We start from the raw sequence: 18383 nt of genomic DNA on the forward strand, positions 1-18383 counted from the left end.
GTTTAGCAACAAATACTTTTTTAGTTACTAAAAGGAGAAACAATTCCTTATATGCCTGTCCAACTCTGCCACCTTTTTGTGGGGCGATATCATTGTCCTGTCCCTCCCAGTGCCCAGCAGCTTACCTGGTGTACCCTAACGTGCACACACGCCCCCATTTGTGTGCATGTCGGTGCTGAAGCCTGTTCACACTGAACCATCATTTCTCCTTAATAAAACACAATATTTATTATAAGCAGGCAGGGGTGGAAGGACAATTCGATTTTTAAATAAGACTACTTCATTTTAAAGGCCAAATAAGTTAGTTTTCTCCATTTATACATTCAGTATCAATATGAAGCTATTTTCTTAATAGTTTTCTATTTACAGTCATATCAAACATTAAATACAAGGCATATTCTTATCAATTTTATCTTTTTTGAATTTTAAGTGCAATTCCAGTTAATAGTAATGTACGGAATGTGTGATCTAAAACAGTGATTCCCAGCCTTTTTGTTATTTTAAACACCTGTTGTTTCACCTTTCCAGCAGATATTTTTCCATTGAAGTAAATTAAAATTCATTTTTAAGGATTCCCTAATACTCTGGGATGTCAAGACCAGGTTTTACAGTCACTGTTTTCACAATACATACAAAGTTCTACTCACCTTGAAAGCATGTTGAGAAATAAAAGGTTAAAATTTTTTCCATAATCCTTTAAAACTTCAAGTGGTGTTTTCCTTGCGTAAGCGCAGCAGAATTCGTGTGTATGTTGTCAGCTCCCTGTGTCCCCTGGCCTAGCTCATTGATTAAGCCTCATCTTGGGTTGCCGGGGCCCCCTGAGCCTGTCTTCTGTACTGGGAGACTGCAGTCCAGAGCCTGCAGAGGAGACAGACCACCACTACGAAACAAACAGGAGTCGTCTTTAGAGAGTCGTAAGAGAAGACAACTTCAAAGCAACACGGCAGAATACTTCTTTAGGAGCCCTTATGGCAAAAGCTATAGTCTATCCTTCCAGACTTGTCTAGATTTGCTGTCTAGTCTTAAAAATGCAGTCCGTAACTTGAAAACTTACTTTAACTAAAACAGGAATATGTTCTCTTCACATATGGAGGTGACACTTGTGCCTCAGCAGGAGTGGGACGTGGCCTGAGAGGTACTGTACAGGAGTGCTGCTGCATCTGTGCAGAGCAGGCTATTTAAGATGACGTGGGGATGAGAAGGCAGGGTGCAAGTTAAAGAAAGAAGGGTTTGGGTGTAGCCCACTGGCATCTCATGTCTCGCTTCACTCCCAGCCAGGCCGGTCTCTTGACTTTTTCTACTGGGCCTTTAGCTTCTGCCCCCTCTCAGCTTTTCCCCAACTTTAACCTTGAAAAACTCCAGAGTTTGGAGTGAGGTTGGTAGTTTTTTTCCTGACTGAGCCATAGAAAAGGGAGTTAACGTTAATGAAGGGGGGAAAGTTACCAGCTTTTGTTTTCTACTGCTTTACTTAAAAGCCTAATTACAGGGGCTTCCCTGGTGGCACAGTGGTTGAGAGTCCACCTGCCGACGCGGGGGACGCGGGTTCGTGCCCCGGTCCGGGAAGATCCCACATGCCGCGGAGCGGCTGGGCCCGGGAGCCATGGCCGCTGAGCCTGCGCGTCCGGAGCCTGTGCTCCGCAACGGGAGAGGCCTCAACGGTGAGAGGCCCGCGTACCGCAAAAAGCCTAAATTACACCAAAAAAGTCATTTTCTGTTCCACAAAGTGTTTTGAAGCTATTCTTACCGTAGTCTTACCGTAGTCTAAGGTATCTTAGGTCTTCCTTAGTGATATCATTAAGAATATCAGAAAGTGTAACATTCTTCAAGAATCTGAAACAAAGATCAAATACATTAAGAGCTAAGCAGCTCTGTAATGATAGCACAGGAATGGTTTGTTTGGTTGTAAGTTTACCTTTTCAATTGTTTTCGTATCCGCTCCTTGCAGTTGCAACCAGTCGACAAGCTCTTTTTCTGTTCTCTGCCCATAAGACCGAGGAGGGGAGGCTGAGTTCTCTGTAATCTCTGTAATGATTAGAAAGTTATGTTGTATACTGATGTGTAACAGCAAAATTCTTCAAGTAACAAGTTGGATGAAATAAACTATTATTCCAGAATGTGATGTGAAAAGGAAATGGATTAAACCTGGCTCAGCTGCTCTGCTACACACTGTGCAACAGTCCATAGTCCTTGGAGTCACTTTCCAGAGATTAAAAATGTTCCTTACCTGTGATACCTCAAACTAATTATCTCCTACTTTAAATGTGTATTCCCATTTTTAAAATGCCTTTTCTAAGGAATCATATCCGCAACTGCACTGGAATTCAAATGAGGAAATAGGTTTTAATACTGAGATTAATACTGAGATTTTTGGCCTCAGCTTATCCATTCCCCATTCCAAGAGCCCTTTTGGGCACCAAACGCATAAGGCTGGTTGACTGAGGTATAATTTATGCCATAAACTACCCTTTTTAGGTATGCAGAGCTAAGAACTTTGACAAGCAGAGTCACGTAGCCACCACCACAATCAAGACAGAGAGATTTCTATCACGCCAGAACGTTCTCGTGGCCTTTTATCATCAATTCCACCCCCCCACCCAGTTCTATTTTCTGTCCCTGTAGTTTTGCCTTTAATAGAATTTTCTATAAATGTTCTACATTTATGGAATCATAATATGTAGCCTTTTGAATCTGGCTTCTCTCACTTGCATGATGCATTTGCGATTCATCTGGTTTTGAATGTACTGATAAGTTCCTATTTATTATTGACCAGTATTCCGGAATCTTACTGGAGTACTTACTGGTCTGATCGAGAATAACCTCAACTGTTTCAAGGCTGACTAGAATACCAGCCAGATTTTGAATGGTCTCACACACACATAAGTCAGAGCAAGTGGAAAATCACTCACCATTAGATTTGAATTGTAACTGCAGGTGATACAATTCTTGAGTTTTCTGTTCTAGGGTTTGCCGTAGAAGATTCTGGTACTCTCTCTCTTTTTGAACTAGGTGTTCCAGAAGTCTGGTTTAAAAAAAAAAAAAGCCATCCTCCAGAGAGAGCCTAATACCATTCAATTCAATTCAAACATTTGTTGAACAGAGGTTTAAAAAAAATAAAAAAGGCACAATCCCAGCGATCAGTCTAGTTTCTTCAAAGTTGTGTGATCAGGTTTCAGCCTGTACATGAGCACCTTTCTTGTGCTTCCTCCCCTTGTAAACAAAGACCAACGCTCAGGGCGTGGGTATATGTTGCCTCAGAATATGTATCATGAACCAAAAGATAACCTGATGGTGATCAGTAGAACTCAGCCAACTTGTCTCCCTAAGTCAGGTCAAGTCGCTGAAACTAGTGGTCAGGCCCTTCCCTCCTCACCGGAGAGTAAGCCAAGCAGACAGAAGCCCTGCTGCTGTTGGAACAGCTAGGGGGAAGGAGGAACTGCAGGAAAGACTCTTGCTGCTTGGAAGGTGAGAGGGACACTACTGCGAACACTTACCCAAGACTGCGCTAAACGCTTCACGGGGCTTGGTCTCACAGACACTACTCGGGACAGATGTGTTACCCTCGTCAGCACCACTCAGGGCCAAAGGTGCCTTCCTGCTGTGCCCAGCAACAGCTAAGGCATCTCCATCCTACAAGGGCAGGCGTGTCTGTAGGAGCTGTGTGTCTGTCAGCCATTCGCAGTCAGGTGCTGGCTGCTGTCTCATTACTAATTCTGAGATGGAAGATAACAATATTGACCCTGGAAAGGAATAACCTTTGAACCCATATATAACATTTTATGAATCTGGTGATTATAAACCTTACCAGAAACACATTTTAAAGAAGGGCTAAGTATTACTATCAACTTTCACATTTGTCATTTTTTCAAAACTTAAAGTTTTGCCACCACTACCAGTTAATTAAAACTGGGCCTTTCTAAAAAGAAATGATTAGATCTGCCTAAAATTAAACTTCAGAGATCCCTAGGGGTGTGTACAACTTTTCTTCCGAAATAGGTATGCCTGACACTGTTTGTCCCCATTAAATTTTAGCATTCCCAATGACCACTGGGCAACAAGGCATCATTTGGAACCAATACCAACTAGTTTGCTAAGCCCACTGATGACGTGGTTCCCCAGCGCAAATGGGAATCTTTTTGTTCATTTAACAAATATGTTTTGAACACCTACTATGTGCCTGGAAATAAACAAAAGAGCCCAACTCTTGTGGGAACCTCACGGCAGTGCCAGGGTCCGCTGTCGGGGAAGGCGGTTCACTAATGCCTGCCTGGGGATCACACAAGGGAGAGATTCAAAGAGGACAGGGCAGACTTCCTTGGGGTCAGGGTTATGGGATACCTGTCCATCGACGCAGTGCTAACTGACCCCCAACTCAGCTACTTCGGCAGGGGCGGGCTGCAGATGTCCCCCCGAGTTGCTGGACCCACACACCATGTCAGGGAACCCACCTCGGTAAAGAGACAGGGAAAAGTCTGAGATGCTGCTGCCTTTAGTATGGATTGTGGCAAGGCACTCTACTTCTCTGACTCCTAGCATTGAAAAAAAAGGGAGGCATCCTTCTAGTCCCCCAGTTGAAGCTGAGAATATCTCCTTGCGCAGTTCCTTGGGGGATAAAGATGCTTTTCTGAGACCTGGGTGAGGCACTCGACCACTGAGTTGACCGGCTGGTCCGGGTCATTGTCCCACCCCTGCCCACCTGTTGGTCTCCTGCCTGAGCTTGCTCAGCTGGAGGCTCAGATGCTGCTGGTGGAGCTGCTGGGGCTGGGCCTCCTGGGCAACTGCTGAAACGGGCCTGCTCCACCCACACGCCGCCTGCGCCTCGCTCCCGCGTGGGTCTGCCGGGGCATAGTCCTCTTCTGCCTCATCCGTGTCCTTATCCACCCCTTTGGTCCCTGAGACAGCCTCAAAGTGGGCTCGGAGCTCTGTGGAATCACGAAAGAAAAGGACCACGGTTCAACAAGGCCAGGGCTTGGTGTAGCTTATGTCCCGGGCCAGCAAACGTGGCTGTTCAGAGGCCGGCCAGGCCACTGCGACGCTCCATCAGGGGACTGCTGACTTTATAAAACGGAGGGGAGACTATTTCACTTAGCTCTGCAGTGAAAAGATGGTCCCCACCACTTCACAGATAAGGAAACAGACTTCAAGGTGTTTAGTTAGCCAAGGGCAGTTTTAAAAAGGGACAAGCGGGCTTCCACCCAGGCCCGTGCTTTTACTACAAACACTTTCCTGCTTGGACTGGGGAATAATGAAGTCCTGGGGTTTAACAAGCCACTCCCAGAAGCTGAGCCTGGGCAGAGTGCATTCAGGGGAGCAGGCAGAGGATGACAGGGAGGGAGCAAAGTAATGAGAGGAAGGGGCAATGTTAACCGAAGCGCCGCATAGCCTCCCTTCCTAGGAAGAAGGCACCGCGGAAGGAGAATCAACTTGGGTACTAAGCTGCTCTAACATTTCAAAAATAGAGCCTATAAAAAGCCAAAGATGTCTGTAGCTGCCACATGATGATTCTGAGAGAGGAGACTGAGCCGTTAAATCGTCAACCGACTAGGAGGCGTTGCTGAGCACACAAGACGATGCACTGTAGGAGCCAGGCCGTCAGGCTCAGTGCTCCTTTGAGATCCTGAGTTTAGTCTACCTGCGGTGCGTGCTCCTCAGTTATGCCTAGGGGCATGTAAAAATACATCACCAGGAGATGTTCTCAGAATCACAGAATCTTGGCCCTAAAGGGGTCTGTGACATCATTTACTTAATTGCAGGGACGGACATAGTCAAGATGGGAAAGGGAAAGCAACAATTGGTGAGTACAGAGGACCTGTCTGACCTTTTCCATAGCCACCTGAAGTTGACCTTGACCGAGAAGAGGGCCCTTACCTGGGATGAGGATGGTGACTGCAGCCTGCACCGCTCGACGGATGATGTTGTCCATCGCAAACATCCAGTGGGGCCTAATTAAGTGGTTCCTCAAATTTTTATTTACCTCCAAATCACAAAAATCCAGATTTCTGGTCCATTGTACTTTTAAGAAATAGTTCTTACTAATTCGAATTTGCTTCTACTCTGAGATAAAGGGTTAACCATGCTGCCCTGAGTTTCTGCCTGACTTATGTTTCTTCTGGACTGAGTCTTCCTTTAAGCTGACCCCAAGTCAGACGGGGGTCTAGGGGACAGGTACAGAGATCCGAGCTACCGCATGGGCCTCTTCATTGTTTATTCAACGAACATTTATGAAGCATCTATGAAACCTCAGGCTCTGTGCTGGGGACTTGAGACACAAAGCTAAGCCAGACACGATCTTGGGCCTGGAGCAACTCACCTGTTCGGGCAGACACATAAGCTTAAACCCCACACCTACCCAGCTGGCAGATGCCACTCGTTCCCAAATCCTACACTCCTGCTCTCCGTGGCCATAGTGCAATCAGACCAGTCACTTGTATACACATATTCAAGTGTTTAGAAAACTGCTGACACTCGGGATTCAGGCGTAAACAGGTGAGAAGAGATGGAGAGTACGGGAGATGATGGTAATCGAACTCCATGGTCTTGGCTGTGAGCCACTTGAGTGGGCTTCCTACCTTCTGGCATGTTCTCTAGGGCCAAATGGAGCACTTACAGCATCCTGAAATCCAAAGAGTACCAGATGAATCTGATTGATGGACGAGCTGTCAAAGTCCAGGTCCACCTTTAGCTTTGATATCGTGGATGCCGTCACCCTGTGGTCCGGGCAGCGGACCAAGTCTCTCAGGATCGCAATTATTTGCTTGATGTGGCCGACTGAGAGATGCAACTCTTCCGAACTCTGATCGCCAACCCCCACCCCCTAAAAAAAATCAGTCACTGAGTAATTCAGAGAGAGGGAGGGAAAATCCAAGAAGTACTGTGGGCAACTAGATTAACCAGACTGTCCATTTGCTAATGGAACTGGGGATTTCCCAGGCGAGACACGGTCTCTGGTCCTGGAATTTCCTCCATATCCTTCCTGTTAGAGGGTTATGTGGCCCCCTTCTCCTCTCTGGCCCGCAAACAACAGAACTAAGCCCCTCAAGGAATGGTCTGCCATCCTGTTTAACTCCTTGTAAACCACCTTCCACCCCCAACAGGCCTTGTCACAACGCACAGTTCATAGTGGGCAGTGGCCTCTTGCTAGAAGGACCTTTTCCCATCCAAAATGAGTTAATTCTCAAATATTTCCATCCGTAACCTTTCTTCCTAAAGCGGCTGTTCTCCCAGCTTCTGAGGGCAACTGGTGCAGCTGGGGGTTAACTGGGCTTTGTGCTGCCATTTGGCTTGTTTTCCACCAGGAGGCAGCACTGCCCCATCAGTGCCTGGTTTCACTGCAGTGTTCCGCAAATGCAAACTCAGGCTTCAATGAAGTCTTTTTTTTTTTTTTGGTATTTTCTTTTGTTTTGTTGGAAAAGGGAAGGACGTTGGGAAACACTTAGGGTGGTTCTTGTAACTGTGCAAATGTTCTAGGGTAGCAGGAACACCAGTCCCACTTGGACCTCTTCTGGGATGGGACCTGGCCTTGGGCGGAGGGGGTGGGATTGCAGCTCCCGCACTCGGCCTGTACCTGGGCCACGCACTCCTGCAGGTTGGAAGCCAGCTGGTTCTGCTCCCCCCAGAGGATTCTGTAGAGGACGGCACGGCGCTCGCTGTCCTTGCGCAGCAGGAAGAGGCCCGGGTCGCTGTCCTCCAGGGACGAGGCTGCGATCCGGTCCTCTGAGGCCGAGCTCTCATCAGGAACACTACGGACACACGCAGGCGACAATCCCCGCCTCCCAGGGACACCGTGGGGGAAGGGCTAAGAGGTGGCTCCGCCGCAGCCCCACCCTCAGGAAGAGGCACCAGTGTTAGGGGCGAGGGGAAAGACGGAGAAAGGAGGGAGGGGGAAGGAGGGGGTAAGAGGGAGAGAATAAGGGGTGACAGGGGAGGAGGAGGAAACAGGAGGGAAGAGGAAGCGACGAGGGGGAGGGGAAGAAGAGGAGAGGGGGAGGGGAAGGGACAGAGAGAGACCTCACTGCCCTCCTCTCTCTGTCAGTGGCCGCCCCGGCTGCCCTGCTGATCCTGCAGAAAGGAAGCGAAAGCCCTTCGCGGCCATCTGGTTTACACCTGGGAGGGACTCTGTCCCCCGAGTGGGGGGTGGCCGTACCTGAGCAGGTGTCTGAACCGGTGCGTGGGCGTCTGGGACTTCTGGAAGAACACGTCGGGCTGGGCATCGGAGTCTGGGGAGACCGAGCCATGCTCGCTGCTGCTGCTGCCGCCCATCAGCTCCCCCGCCAGGGGCAGGGGCAGCGTGGCGCGCCTGGGACCCTCTGTGCGGGGCAGCCGGGGATGGGGACGGTGAGCCCCAGGCAGCCCCTTGGGCCACGTGACGCACCCAGGGGCCTAAGCCCGCGCTGCTCTAACTGGGGGTGCAACCGATCACCCAGGGATCCTGGGGAGATGGAGGTTCTGCTTCAGCAGGTCCGGGATGGGCCCGAGACTCTGCATTCCTAACCAGCCCTTCGGACACGCTGAGACAGCGAGTCGCTCTCTGGGTGCAAGATGCTGAGGCACCCTGTCCCGGCTCCCGACCCCATCCACACCGGGACCACTCCTGTATCACTGCCCGGTAGGACCTACTGCCCCAGAAGGTGTTGCTTGCTTCGGTGGCCTGCAGGACAGACACCCTTTAACCAAGGTCGGGAGCAGCACAGGGTGACAGGCCAGGCTCCAAAAATGAAGCGCCAGGCTCTGCACCCGGGAGAGACACAAAACCCCAGCCAGGGTACCTCCCACCTCCCTCCCTGGCACAATCCCAAAGGAAAGGCTTTAACGGAGCACTGGGTATGTGAGGGTTCATCGCTGTCACCTGTGGGGCTCCCTGTGTCTCTGCGTCCCACACCTAATGCACCAGCCCCACCGCTCTTCACAAACACGGGCACCATGTGGGAAGCTCAGCGTTCGGGAGAGCCGTCACCCCTGCCATCCCAGCAGGCCTCACCTGCCGGCTTGAAAGCAATTCGGTTCTTCTTGCCCTTGCTCACCTGCCTTAAGAAACCCTCTTGGAGCAGTCCAGCAGCGGTGACACGTTTGTGGGGGTCAGGCTCAAAACAGGATAAAACGAAGGCTCTAGCTTCCGCTGAAAGGGTTTCTGGAATCTCAGGGTGAATCTTAAACATGCCCACCTGCAATGAAGGCAGAGGTGACCGATGAGACAGTGTGGTCTCGGGCAAATCCAGGTGTACATACCTTCCACACAAAGCTCCTGTATCTGCCATCCTAGGAGGGGCTGATGATGGATTCCAACAATGGCTTCAATGACTGGTATCCATGTCCTAGCCCCGGCTGGCCTCTGGGGACTGACTTTGCTTTGCCCAGTAGATTGTGGGGGAAGTGATACTGGTGGGGGGTTCAAAGCCTAGGCCTTAAGAGGCCTTGGGGCTTCTGCTCTAGTCCTCTTGGAGCTCTGAGATCACTACGCAGGGAGGACGTCCAGGATGAAGGGCCACGTGTGAGAGGCCCTCTGAGAGCATCGCGCCCTGGCCTCTCAGTCTCTACGCCTTCACAGCCCAAATCTCCAACCTCCAGCTGTAAACCACAGGCAGAGCAAACCTGGAGGCTGGTAACTCAGGGCCCACGCCCTCATCCCCACGGGGTGCAACTGGCTGAGGGAGGCGGCGCTGCCCTTTCCTGTTCAGGCTCCTGCTGCAATTTCTGCTTCAGCTCCACTGCTGGCCAGCTCATCATCGTCCTGCCGCAGGCTCTCTGTCCCTGCGCCCTGTGGGGGAGCAGGAGTTCGGGCTGAGTCGTCACATCTCACTGTGACACGGGAATGCTTCCACGAGTCCCGCTCATCCATCCTGCGTGACCGTTCCCATCAGGGACGGCTCTCCATTCATCTGAGGAGTTGTCATCTTTAAAGTTCACGGTCTTCTCCTCATCGTCTCCAAGCCCACCCAATGAGCCAGGAGTGGAAGCCATTCTGTCCTCCAGATGCACCCCATTCCCGGCTCCTCGGCGACCGTGGGGCTGGCGCGGCCTCCCCTGCCCGCTCAGTGAGACCGGGGCGCTGCCGAGAGCAAACCGCCAGCCTCCGACTTCACAGCCTGAAGTCCCTGCACCAGGGGCGCACCAACCGCTTCTCACACGCTGCTCCTCATGGGCAGGATGGAGAGTTTGGCATTGAGGGGAGGGGGGAGTGGGGCATTACTATCCACTGGGCACACGTGGCACTTAAACAGATGAATAATTTCTAGCGATCTGCTGTACAGTGCTGGACCTTGAGTCAACAATACTGTTAACGGTAAATCTCACGTCGTGTTCTTACCACAATAACACAACATTTTCAAAAAACGAGTTTTGGATTTTGAGAACACTAAACACTGGATAGAATTCAACCCACAAGATCTGAAATGCAGGGCACATTCCAGCTGGCACCCCTCGCCTGAGGGGTGGGGATCTAAGGGCACTAGGGGGGTCCAGAGACAAAAACTCAGGACAAGAACTCAGAGAGGAAGGGAGTAGCTTCTCCCCTGGCTCTCAAGAAGAAAAGTGCAAACGTGGGCACTACGTTTTTTTGTTTTTTCTTTTTTTAAATAAATTTATTTATTTTTGGCTGTGTTGGGTCTTCGCTGCTGCGCGTGGCTTTCTGTAGTTGCGGCGAGCGGGGGCTGCTCTTCGTTGCGGTGCGCGGGCTTCTCACTGCGGTGGCTTCTCTTGTTGCAGAGCACGGGTTCTAGGCACGCGGGCCTCAGTAGTTGTGGTTCGTGGGCTCTAGAGCACAGGCTCAGTAGTTGTGGCACGTGGGCTTCAGTAGTTGTGGCACGTGGGCTCTAGAGCGCAGGCTCAGTGGTTGTGGCGCACGGGCTTAGCTGCTCCGCGGCATGTGGGATCCTCCCGGACCAGGACTCGAACCCATGTCCCTTGCATTGGTAGGCAGATTCTTAACCATTGCGCCACCAGGGAAGCCCACCAGCTGCTATTTATTCCGAGGCCTGTAACTGAAGCTGCAGGAAGACCTTTGCCAGCCCCAGGTGGCTCCATCCTGGACAGACATGGAAAGGCTGGAAGGTCACTGCTGCCTGCCAGCCGCGGTGTTCAGGGTCTTGTTGGGATTGCAGGTGCCAGGAGACACTCGTCAACTTGAGATCTTGGCTTTAGGGCTATCTCACAGCTGCTGGGAGGGTGGGAAGCTCAGAGAACCTTCTGCAGGGGCTGGGCTGAGGAGTGCACCAAGGCATCAGAGCACAGGGCGTTCAGAACCCGCTGAGCAGGCTGCACCCAGCTCATGGGCAGAGCCCTGCACTCGGGCCTTTGAGCTCCTTCTGCCGAAGAGACTGAGCCAGAGGGCCTGGCAAGGATGCAGGCGGGGAGGCTGTGGGGCTGACAGGCCTGGGAGGCCACCAGGCTTGGTAGAGAAGCAGGAAGAAAGGCCTCTGGAATCACGTTCCATCAGGCTGCTTCCAGGTACTGTGACCTTGTCATCCGTAAGCAGTGGCCACTTAGCCTTCCGGGACCCTGCTCTCTTCCTTCTTATCTTTGGGGCAAACAAAAGTGCTCCGCGGAAGGTCAGTGCTGGTAACAACCTCTGAAGGCTACAGCTGCTCTTCAACTTCAAGCGTCCACGGAGCCAGAAGCCGCAGACCTGACCTTGGATACACTGGCTGTCCTCGCATCAGCTTCCCTTGGGCTCGCAAGCAAGCATGTCCCTTCCCAAGCGAGCGCGTCCAGTGTAAAGCCCCACCCATGGGGCCAGTCAACACACGGGTCACCCTTCCTGTCAGCTCTGGGAAGGCTTTTAAAAGGACAAAGGAGACAGCATCTGATACCCAAAGTTCCTCCTCTCCAAATGTAGACAGAAACCTGTCCTCCAAAGACACTCACCTAACGCGGCCCTTGAGCCTTACCCAGTGTAAGAGCACGTACAGATTAACTAAGAAGCTTAACTCCCTCAGTTGGAAAGAAAGAAAGAGATACCCCCCACCTTTCTTAGAGCATTCACTTTAGAAAACCTGTCATTCTAAGTTCTGTGTCTCTCTTCGAGATATATGTAAACCTTTTAAAAAGCCAAATAAGCCTCTTGCCAGAAATATCTTTCTCAAGGACCTGGGAGCCATCTCTTTGGAATGCCACCACCGAGGAAGGTAGCGCTCCGATTTCCGGGTTTCTGTGGGAAAGCAGGAGCCTAACTTCAGTGGAGTCTTTTGCTCCAGAACTACGTCCCGTCCTAAAGGTTTGAGAAGTTGATCTTTCCTTTGGGTAAAGCCAATTAGCTAACACAAGTGGTCACCCTAGTTGTCAGGGGAACCTCGGGCGAACTCCTGTCACCAGTGGTGCTGTCTAGTCCTTGCACCTGAGGACTAGTCAGCATTTCTCTTCAGAACACGGATGTAAAGGGTTGCATCTGCTTGGCTAGAGGAAAGGCCGAGTTCCGCTTTCCAGTCTCTTAGCGCTCCTCTCTTGTGCCTGTGACGCACATCACATTCTGATTTTATGCTTATTCAAAAACAAAACAAAACAAAACAACCTGTATGCTTTCTCTTCCACCTTTGTGGAGAGGTTTCTGGATTGGGAGATTTTTGATTTGAATTATCTCTCTCCAACACCAGCAACCTAAATCATCCAACATGTCTTACTTTGAACATGGCTGCCTGCGGTTCACCGAGCTCATGGGACGGAGGCCTGCTGCTGGCCATCTCAATGACAGTACAGCCCAGGGCCCAGATATCAGCGGGGGCACCGTACCCACGAGGTCGTCGATCAATGATCTCGGGCGCCATGTACTGCAGAATGCCTCCTGGGAAAAAATACAACAAAGATGGTGGGTACCATATTGTTTAGAAACTAAGTGGACCATTAGTAAACGAGCGTGTGAACTTTAACTCTCGTATTAATGACACACGGGGGCCGGTCTCATGCGTAAATGATGTCACTGCATCTCTTCTTTGACCAGACACATGCAACATGCCTTTCTTTAACACTAGTCAACGTTGACAGAGGATCACTCAGCCCCTCGAAGGAGAAACGGGCCCAATCTAATTCGATCAACACATATTAGTGCATGGCAGATACAGGAGGACCAGAATGTAAGAAATGTGGTGCCTGACCTTTAGACACTGCCCAGTGGAGGAGACGTGGTGACGAGGAGGGTGGCGACAAGGAGGGTGGTGACGAGGAGGGTGGCAGTGGTGATGGTGAATGTAGGAAGTGCTCTAACAGGTATACACAGAAGGCGCTGAGGACATGGACGGAAAAGTGCTTGATTCTGCCTGGTTTGAGTCAGGGGAAGCTCTAGCTGTGTCAATTTGGGTCTCTGAGAAATAATACCAAGTCAGAATTAGACATACAAGAGATTTACTGGGAGAAGCGGTATGACAGATAAAGGGGGAGGGAGCAGGCTGGGCAGGGGGAGCTGTCAGACTGCAGTGCAGGTCTGACCCCTGCGAAAGGAGCAGGAAGGAAGCATCCTGATGGCAGAGCACCTCTGAGACAGCTTTGGCCAGGCCGCCGGGGAGGCCCTGACCCAAAGCTGCCCACTGGAAGAGTGCCACACTGGTTCTAGTACCCCCACCACGCTCGGTCATTGGCCAGGAGCAGGCAGGGCAAAGCATGACCTTGCCATGAACACAGTGGCCAATCCAAACGGGTGGTGGCTGGGCTGCCAGCGAAGTAGACTCCTGCCAGGAGGCTCGAAGAGGTGGACAAAGGAACAGGAGAACTTCTGGGCAAGGTGAAGAGCTCGAGCCAAAGCCCGTGGGTGTGAAGTATAGAGTGGACCCAGGAGCGCTGTGCGTTCTGAAGGCTCTGGCTTTGGACTTTCTCCTGTGGATCACGAGCCACCAGGGGCTGCCACAGGGAAGGTGGTGATCGGGGGCGGGGGGGAAGAGGTTGTTGGAGAGATGGGGCGGGGAGGTCAATCAAGGGCGCTAAGAGTAAAATCTTGGGTTTCCCTTGAAGCTAATCCTGAGGCAAGAGGCGAGGGGAACGTGGAAGCAACGACAGCAGACGCTACGTGCTGGCAAGGAGGTCTATAATAAACAGCGAGCTCAGAAATTATATTGGCCGTGGTGTGAACAGGGAACACCGATGCACAGAGAAATTCCAATCTCTGCCTCAAGATCACAAAACCGAAGTAGGTTTCCTGAATCTTGATCAATGAAAATGAAGGGCTCATTGGTTAAAATAAGCTTGGAGACGCTACCTACTACATCCTTCTCCTCTTGAACATCCAACGCCTTACCAGCTTGTTTCTTTGCCATGAGCATTTTAAAGGCTCTAGGACAGCTCCGACCAACAGGACGTTCTGCAATAATGGAAATTTCTATTTCTATTCTTGAAATGTGGCTGGGGACACTGAAGAAATGAATGTAAATTAAAAAAATGTTTAAATTTTATTTCATTCTTCCTAATTTAAAGTTAAATATACATTAGGTTGTATCAGTGAGTGCAAGAAATCAGCAGGGCAAAAATGATGGCTTTGGTCTCCCGAGCTGAAAGCCTGGTGGGCAAGTGTTCAGTTGGCTGCAGGGTTGGGCGAGATGGAGGCTCGTAGCACTTGGTGCAGTGTCAGGAAATCTCAGAGCCCCAGGAGGGGAACTTTCAGTGACACCACATCCCCTACAGGCTCCTACTACAGTGAACAACAGAGAGAGAGGCCTTGGCAGGGAATGTGCCTTCTAACCAACTCATAATTCATTAACTTAGGAAAGACGTAACACTGTGCTGTTTATTAAGCTGTTATCTCTCAGCTCTGCTATGCTGGGTCTGGGACTGTGCAAACCACACTTCTGCCTTGTCTGCTGCTCCCTGGTGGGTTGGGAGGGGGTGGGGGAAGAGAGCATGCCTGTGCACAAGCGACAGGAAGGAGAGGTTGGTTAGCAAGCGTCACTTTGGACCCTCAGGTGGTTCCAGTAGCAGCGCTTGGCTCATTACCAGCTTTTTTGTCCCCCCCCATACTTCCAGAACCAGCCTCATCTTGCCCCCTCAGAGTTACGTGCTCCAGCCCAGTGGCATCCCGCAATGAAAGGTTTGAATCCCACCCTCCCCTTTGTTCCCTCAGGCCCTAGGGATGTAGGCTGCTTTCTGATAACTCAGTCCCAGGAAACGGTTCTTTCAACTAAATTCTCTCTGTAAAAATAACTGGGGTGATTTCAATGTTCCTGCCTGGATCCTGACTAATATAATCTCTAAAAGTTAATTCTTAAAAGAGCAAGAAAATAAACTTAGAAAGTTATGCAGCAGTAGAAAATAGCACTAAACCAAATTGCAATGGCTTACTGACCCTGACTGAACAACTGTCCTTAGTACAACTGTTTCACAATTGGAGCATTAGTCTGCTTAATGCTAAATTTGGAGATTTTCTTTATATGGAACCATAGTGAACATCACTCTTTCTAAAGGTAGGGACTTAGCAATGACATCCGTATTAGTTATTTACTGCTATATAATAAATTACCCCAAAGAAAAATGGAGCTGGAGGAATCAGGCTCCCTGACTTGAGACTATACTACAAAGCTACAGTAATCAAGACAGTATGGTACTGGCACAAAAACAGAAACACAGGTCAAGGGAACAGGATAGAAAGCCCAGAGATAAACCCACGCACCTATGGTCAACTAATCTATGACAAAGGAGGCGAGGATATACAATGGAGAAAAGACAGTCTCTTCAATAAGTGGTGCTGGGAAAACTGGACAGCTACATGTAAAAGAATGAAATTAGAACACTCCCTAACACCATCCACAAAAATAAACTCAAAACGTATTAAAGACTTAAATGTAAGGTCAGACACAATAAAGCTCTTAGAGGAAAACATAGGCAGAACACTCTTTGACATAAATCGCAACAAGATCTTTTTTGACCCATATCGTAATGAAAATAAAAACAAAAATAAACAAATGGGGTCTAACTAAACTTAAAAGCTTTTGCACAGCAAAGGAAACCATAAACAAAACAAAAAGACAACCCTCAGAATGGGAGAATATATTTGCAAATGAAGCGACCAACAAGGGATTAATCTCCAAAATATACAAACAGCTCAAGCAGCTCAATATCAAAAAAACAAACAACCCAATCAAAAAATGGGCATAAGATCTAAGTTGACATTTCTCCAAAGAAGACATACAGATGGCCAACAAACACATGAAAAGATGCTCAACATCACTAATCATTAGAGAAATGCAAATCAAAACTACAATGAGGTATCACCTCACACCGGTCAGAATGGCCATCATCAAGAAGTCTACAAACAATAAATGCTGGAGAGGGTGTGGAGACAAGGGAACCCTTTTGCACTGTTGGTAGGAATGTACATTGGTATAGCCACTATAGAGAACAGTATGGAGGTTCCTTAAAAAACTAAAAATAGAACTACCATATGACCCAGCAATCCCACTCCAGGCCATATACCCAGAGAAAACCATAATTCGAAAAGATTCATGCACCCCAATGTTCACTGCAGCACTATTTACAATAGCCAGGACATGGAAGTAACCTAAATGTCCATCAACAGAGGAATGGATAAAGAATATTTGGTACATATATACAATGGAATATTACTCAGCCATAAAAAAGAACAAAATAATGCCATTTGCAGCAACATGGATGGACGTAGAGATTGTCATACTGAGTGAAGTTAAGTCAGACAGAGAAAGACAAATATCATATGATATTGCTTACATGCAGAGTTTAAAATAAGGGTACAAATGAACCAAAACAGAAGTAGAGTCACAGATGTAGAAAACAAACTTATGGTTGCCAGGGGGTAAGGGGGAGAGGAATAAATTGGGAGATTGGGATCGACATATACACACTACTATATATAAAATAGATAACTAATAAGGATCTACTGTACAGCACAGGGAACTCTACTCAGTACTCTGTAATGGCCTATATGGGAAAAGAATCTAAAAAAAGAGTGGATATATGTATAACTGATTCACTTTGCTGTACAGGTGGAACTAACACAACATTGTAAATAAACTATACTCCAATAAAAAAAGTAACTTATTGCATGCTACGAAAAAAATTAATAAATTACCCCAAACGTTAGCAGTTTAAAACAACAGTTATGATCTCACACAGTTTCTAAAGATTGGAATGTAGGGCTGGTTGTGTAACAGCTGGGCCGGGTAGATCTGGCCCAGGGTCTTTCATTAGACTGCAGCCAAGGTGTTGGCTGGGGCTGCAGTCATCTGAAGGCTAGACTGGGGCTGGAGGATTCACTTCCAAGCTCACAGGGGGGTTGGGAAGAGCCTTTGTTTTCTCACCACATGGGATCCTCCATAAGGCTGCTTAAAATACGGCTTCCCCCAGAGTGTGTAATCCAAGAGAAAGCAAGAGGAAAGCCACACTGCCTTTTCTGACCTAGCCTCCAGGTCACACACCACCACTCTGTCCTAATCTATTCATTAGAAGCAAGTCACTAAGTCCGGGCAGTGTTCAACGGGAAGGGAATACAAACAAGGCTGTGAATACCAGGAGGTGAGGATCACTGGGGGCCATCTTGAAGGCTTCTGGCCACAACATGTGACTTTCAATTGGCACTCAATGGCTTACAAAGCAGCTCCATGTAGCACTGTCCATCTGACTCTCACAACTCCATAAGCACGGGCAGAAGAGGTATGATGTACTGTTGTTCCCATTTTACATATGGGGAAACTGAGGCTCAGAGAAGCTAGGGAATTCGTTCAAGCTAAAGCCCAGGTCTTCTGTCTTCAAAGCTGGAGCTACACACCATGACATCCCTGATCTAAGTAATGGATCCAGGAGAAGCACAACTGAAGAAAAAGCTGCCTGATTAAGAGCAGCTGACGCAAGAATTTCCAAAGCCATAATGTGACTTCCTTCCATATAACTTTCTTTCTGTATTAGGCCCAGGGCAGTAATAGCAAACTGGGTGCTCTATTTTATTTACTACTGTATTCACAGGGAAACCATCCAGTCACGACAAGCAGCCAACGATGAGAGACAGATCGCCACAACTATTTCCAAGAGTCAAGGGGCCATCCCGGGGCAGCGTGCATGTGGTGGGTGTACATCAGCTGCACCAAAGACTGGCTTCTGTGGAGAAAACCAAGTGAAGATGCCATGGGGGTGGGGGAGCAAATGAATGGAGAGATCCTGGAAATGTTGCTCGCCTTAAATCTGGCTCTCTTAGGGGTTTCCTATGGTCCCTCAGGTATCTACACGGGTGCAGTAGTGCAGAGTTCAGGACAAGGTGATCAGCAGACCCACAGGCATCAACCCAGTCCCCTTGGGACATGAAATCCATTGGGGGCTCCTGGACAACGGCCCAAGAAGGATTTTCAAATTATCAGCAAAGAAAAGACATGACATGGGACAATAATTTAGGAGTTTTGACTGAGGGGCCAAGATATGATCTGGATACCAAGACAAGGGGTGAGAGAGGG

General features: G+C 49.1%; 1 protein-coding gene across 1 annotated transcript in view; it reads right to left on the reverse strand.

Moving 5' to 3' along the window:
- Positions 1-788: 788 nt before the first annotated feature.
- The window catches only part of MAP3K15 (mitogen-activated protein kinase kinase kinase 15), a 147793-nt gene continuing 130198 nt past the window's right edge, over positions 789-18383 (reverse strand). The window contains 12 exon segments of the mRNA XM_065900522.1: positions 789-871; positions 1751-1820; positions 1913-2022; positions 2907-3019; positions 4694-4749; positions 4810-4919; positions 5866-5971; positions 6605-6790; positions 7562-7736; positions 8141-8303; positions 8975-9158; positions 12609-12766. Coding sequence (XP_065756594.1) covers positions 789-871; positions 1751-1820; positions 1913-2022; positions 2907-3019; positions 4694-4749; positions 4810-4919; positions 5866-5971; positions 6605-6790; positions 7562-7736; positions 8141-8303; positions 8975-9158; positions 12609-12766 — 1514 coding nt within the window.

The sequence above is a fragment of the Phocoena phocoena genome, chromosome X (assembly GCF_963924675.1).
Source record: "Phocoena phocoena chromosome X, mPhoPho1.1, whole genome shotgun sequence".
Classification (NCBI taxonomy): Eukaryota; Metazoa; Chordata; class Mammalia; order Artiodactyla; family Phocoenidae; genus Phocoena; species Phocoena phocoena.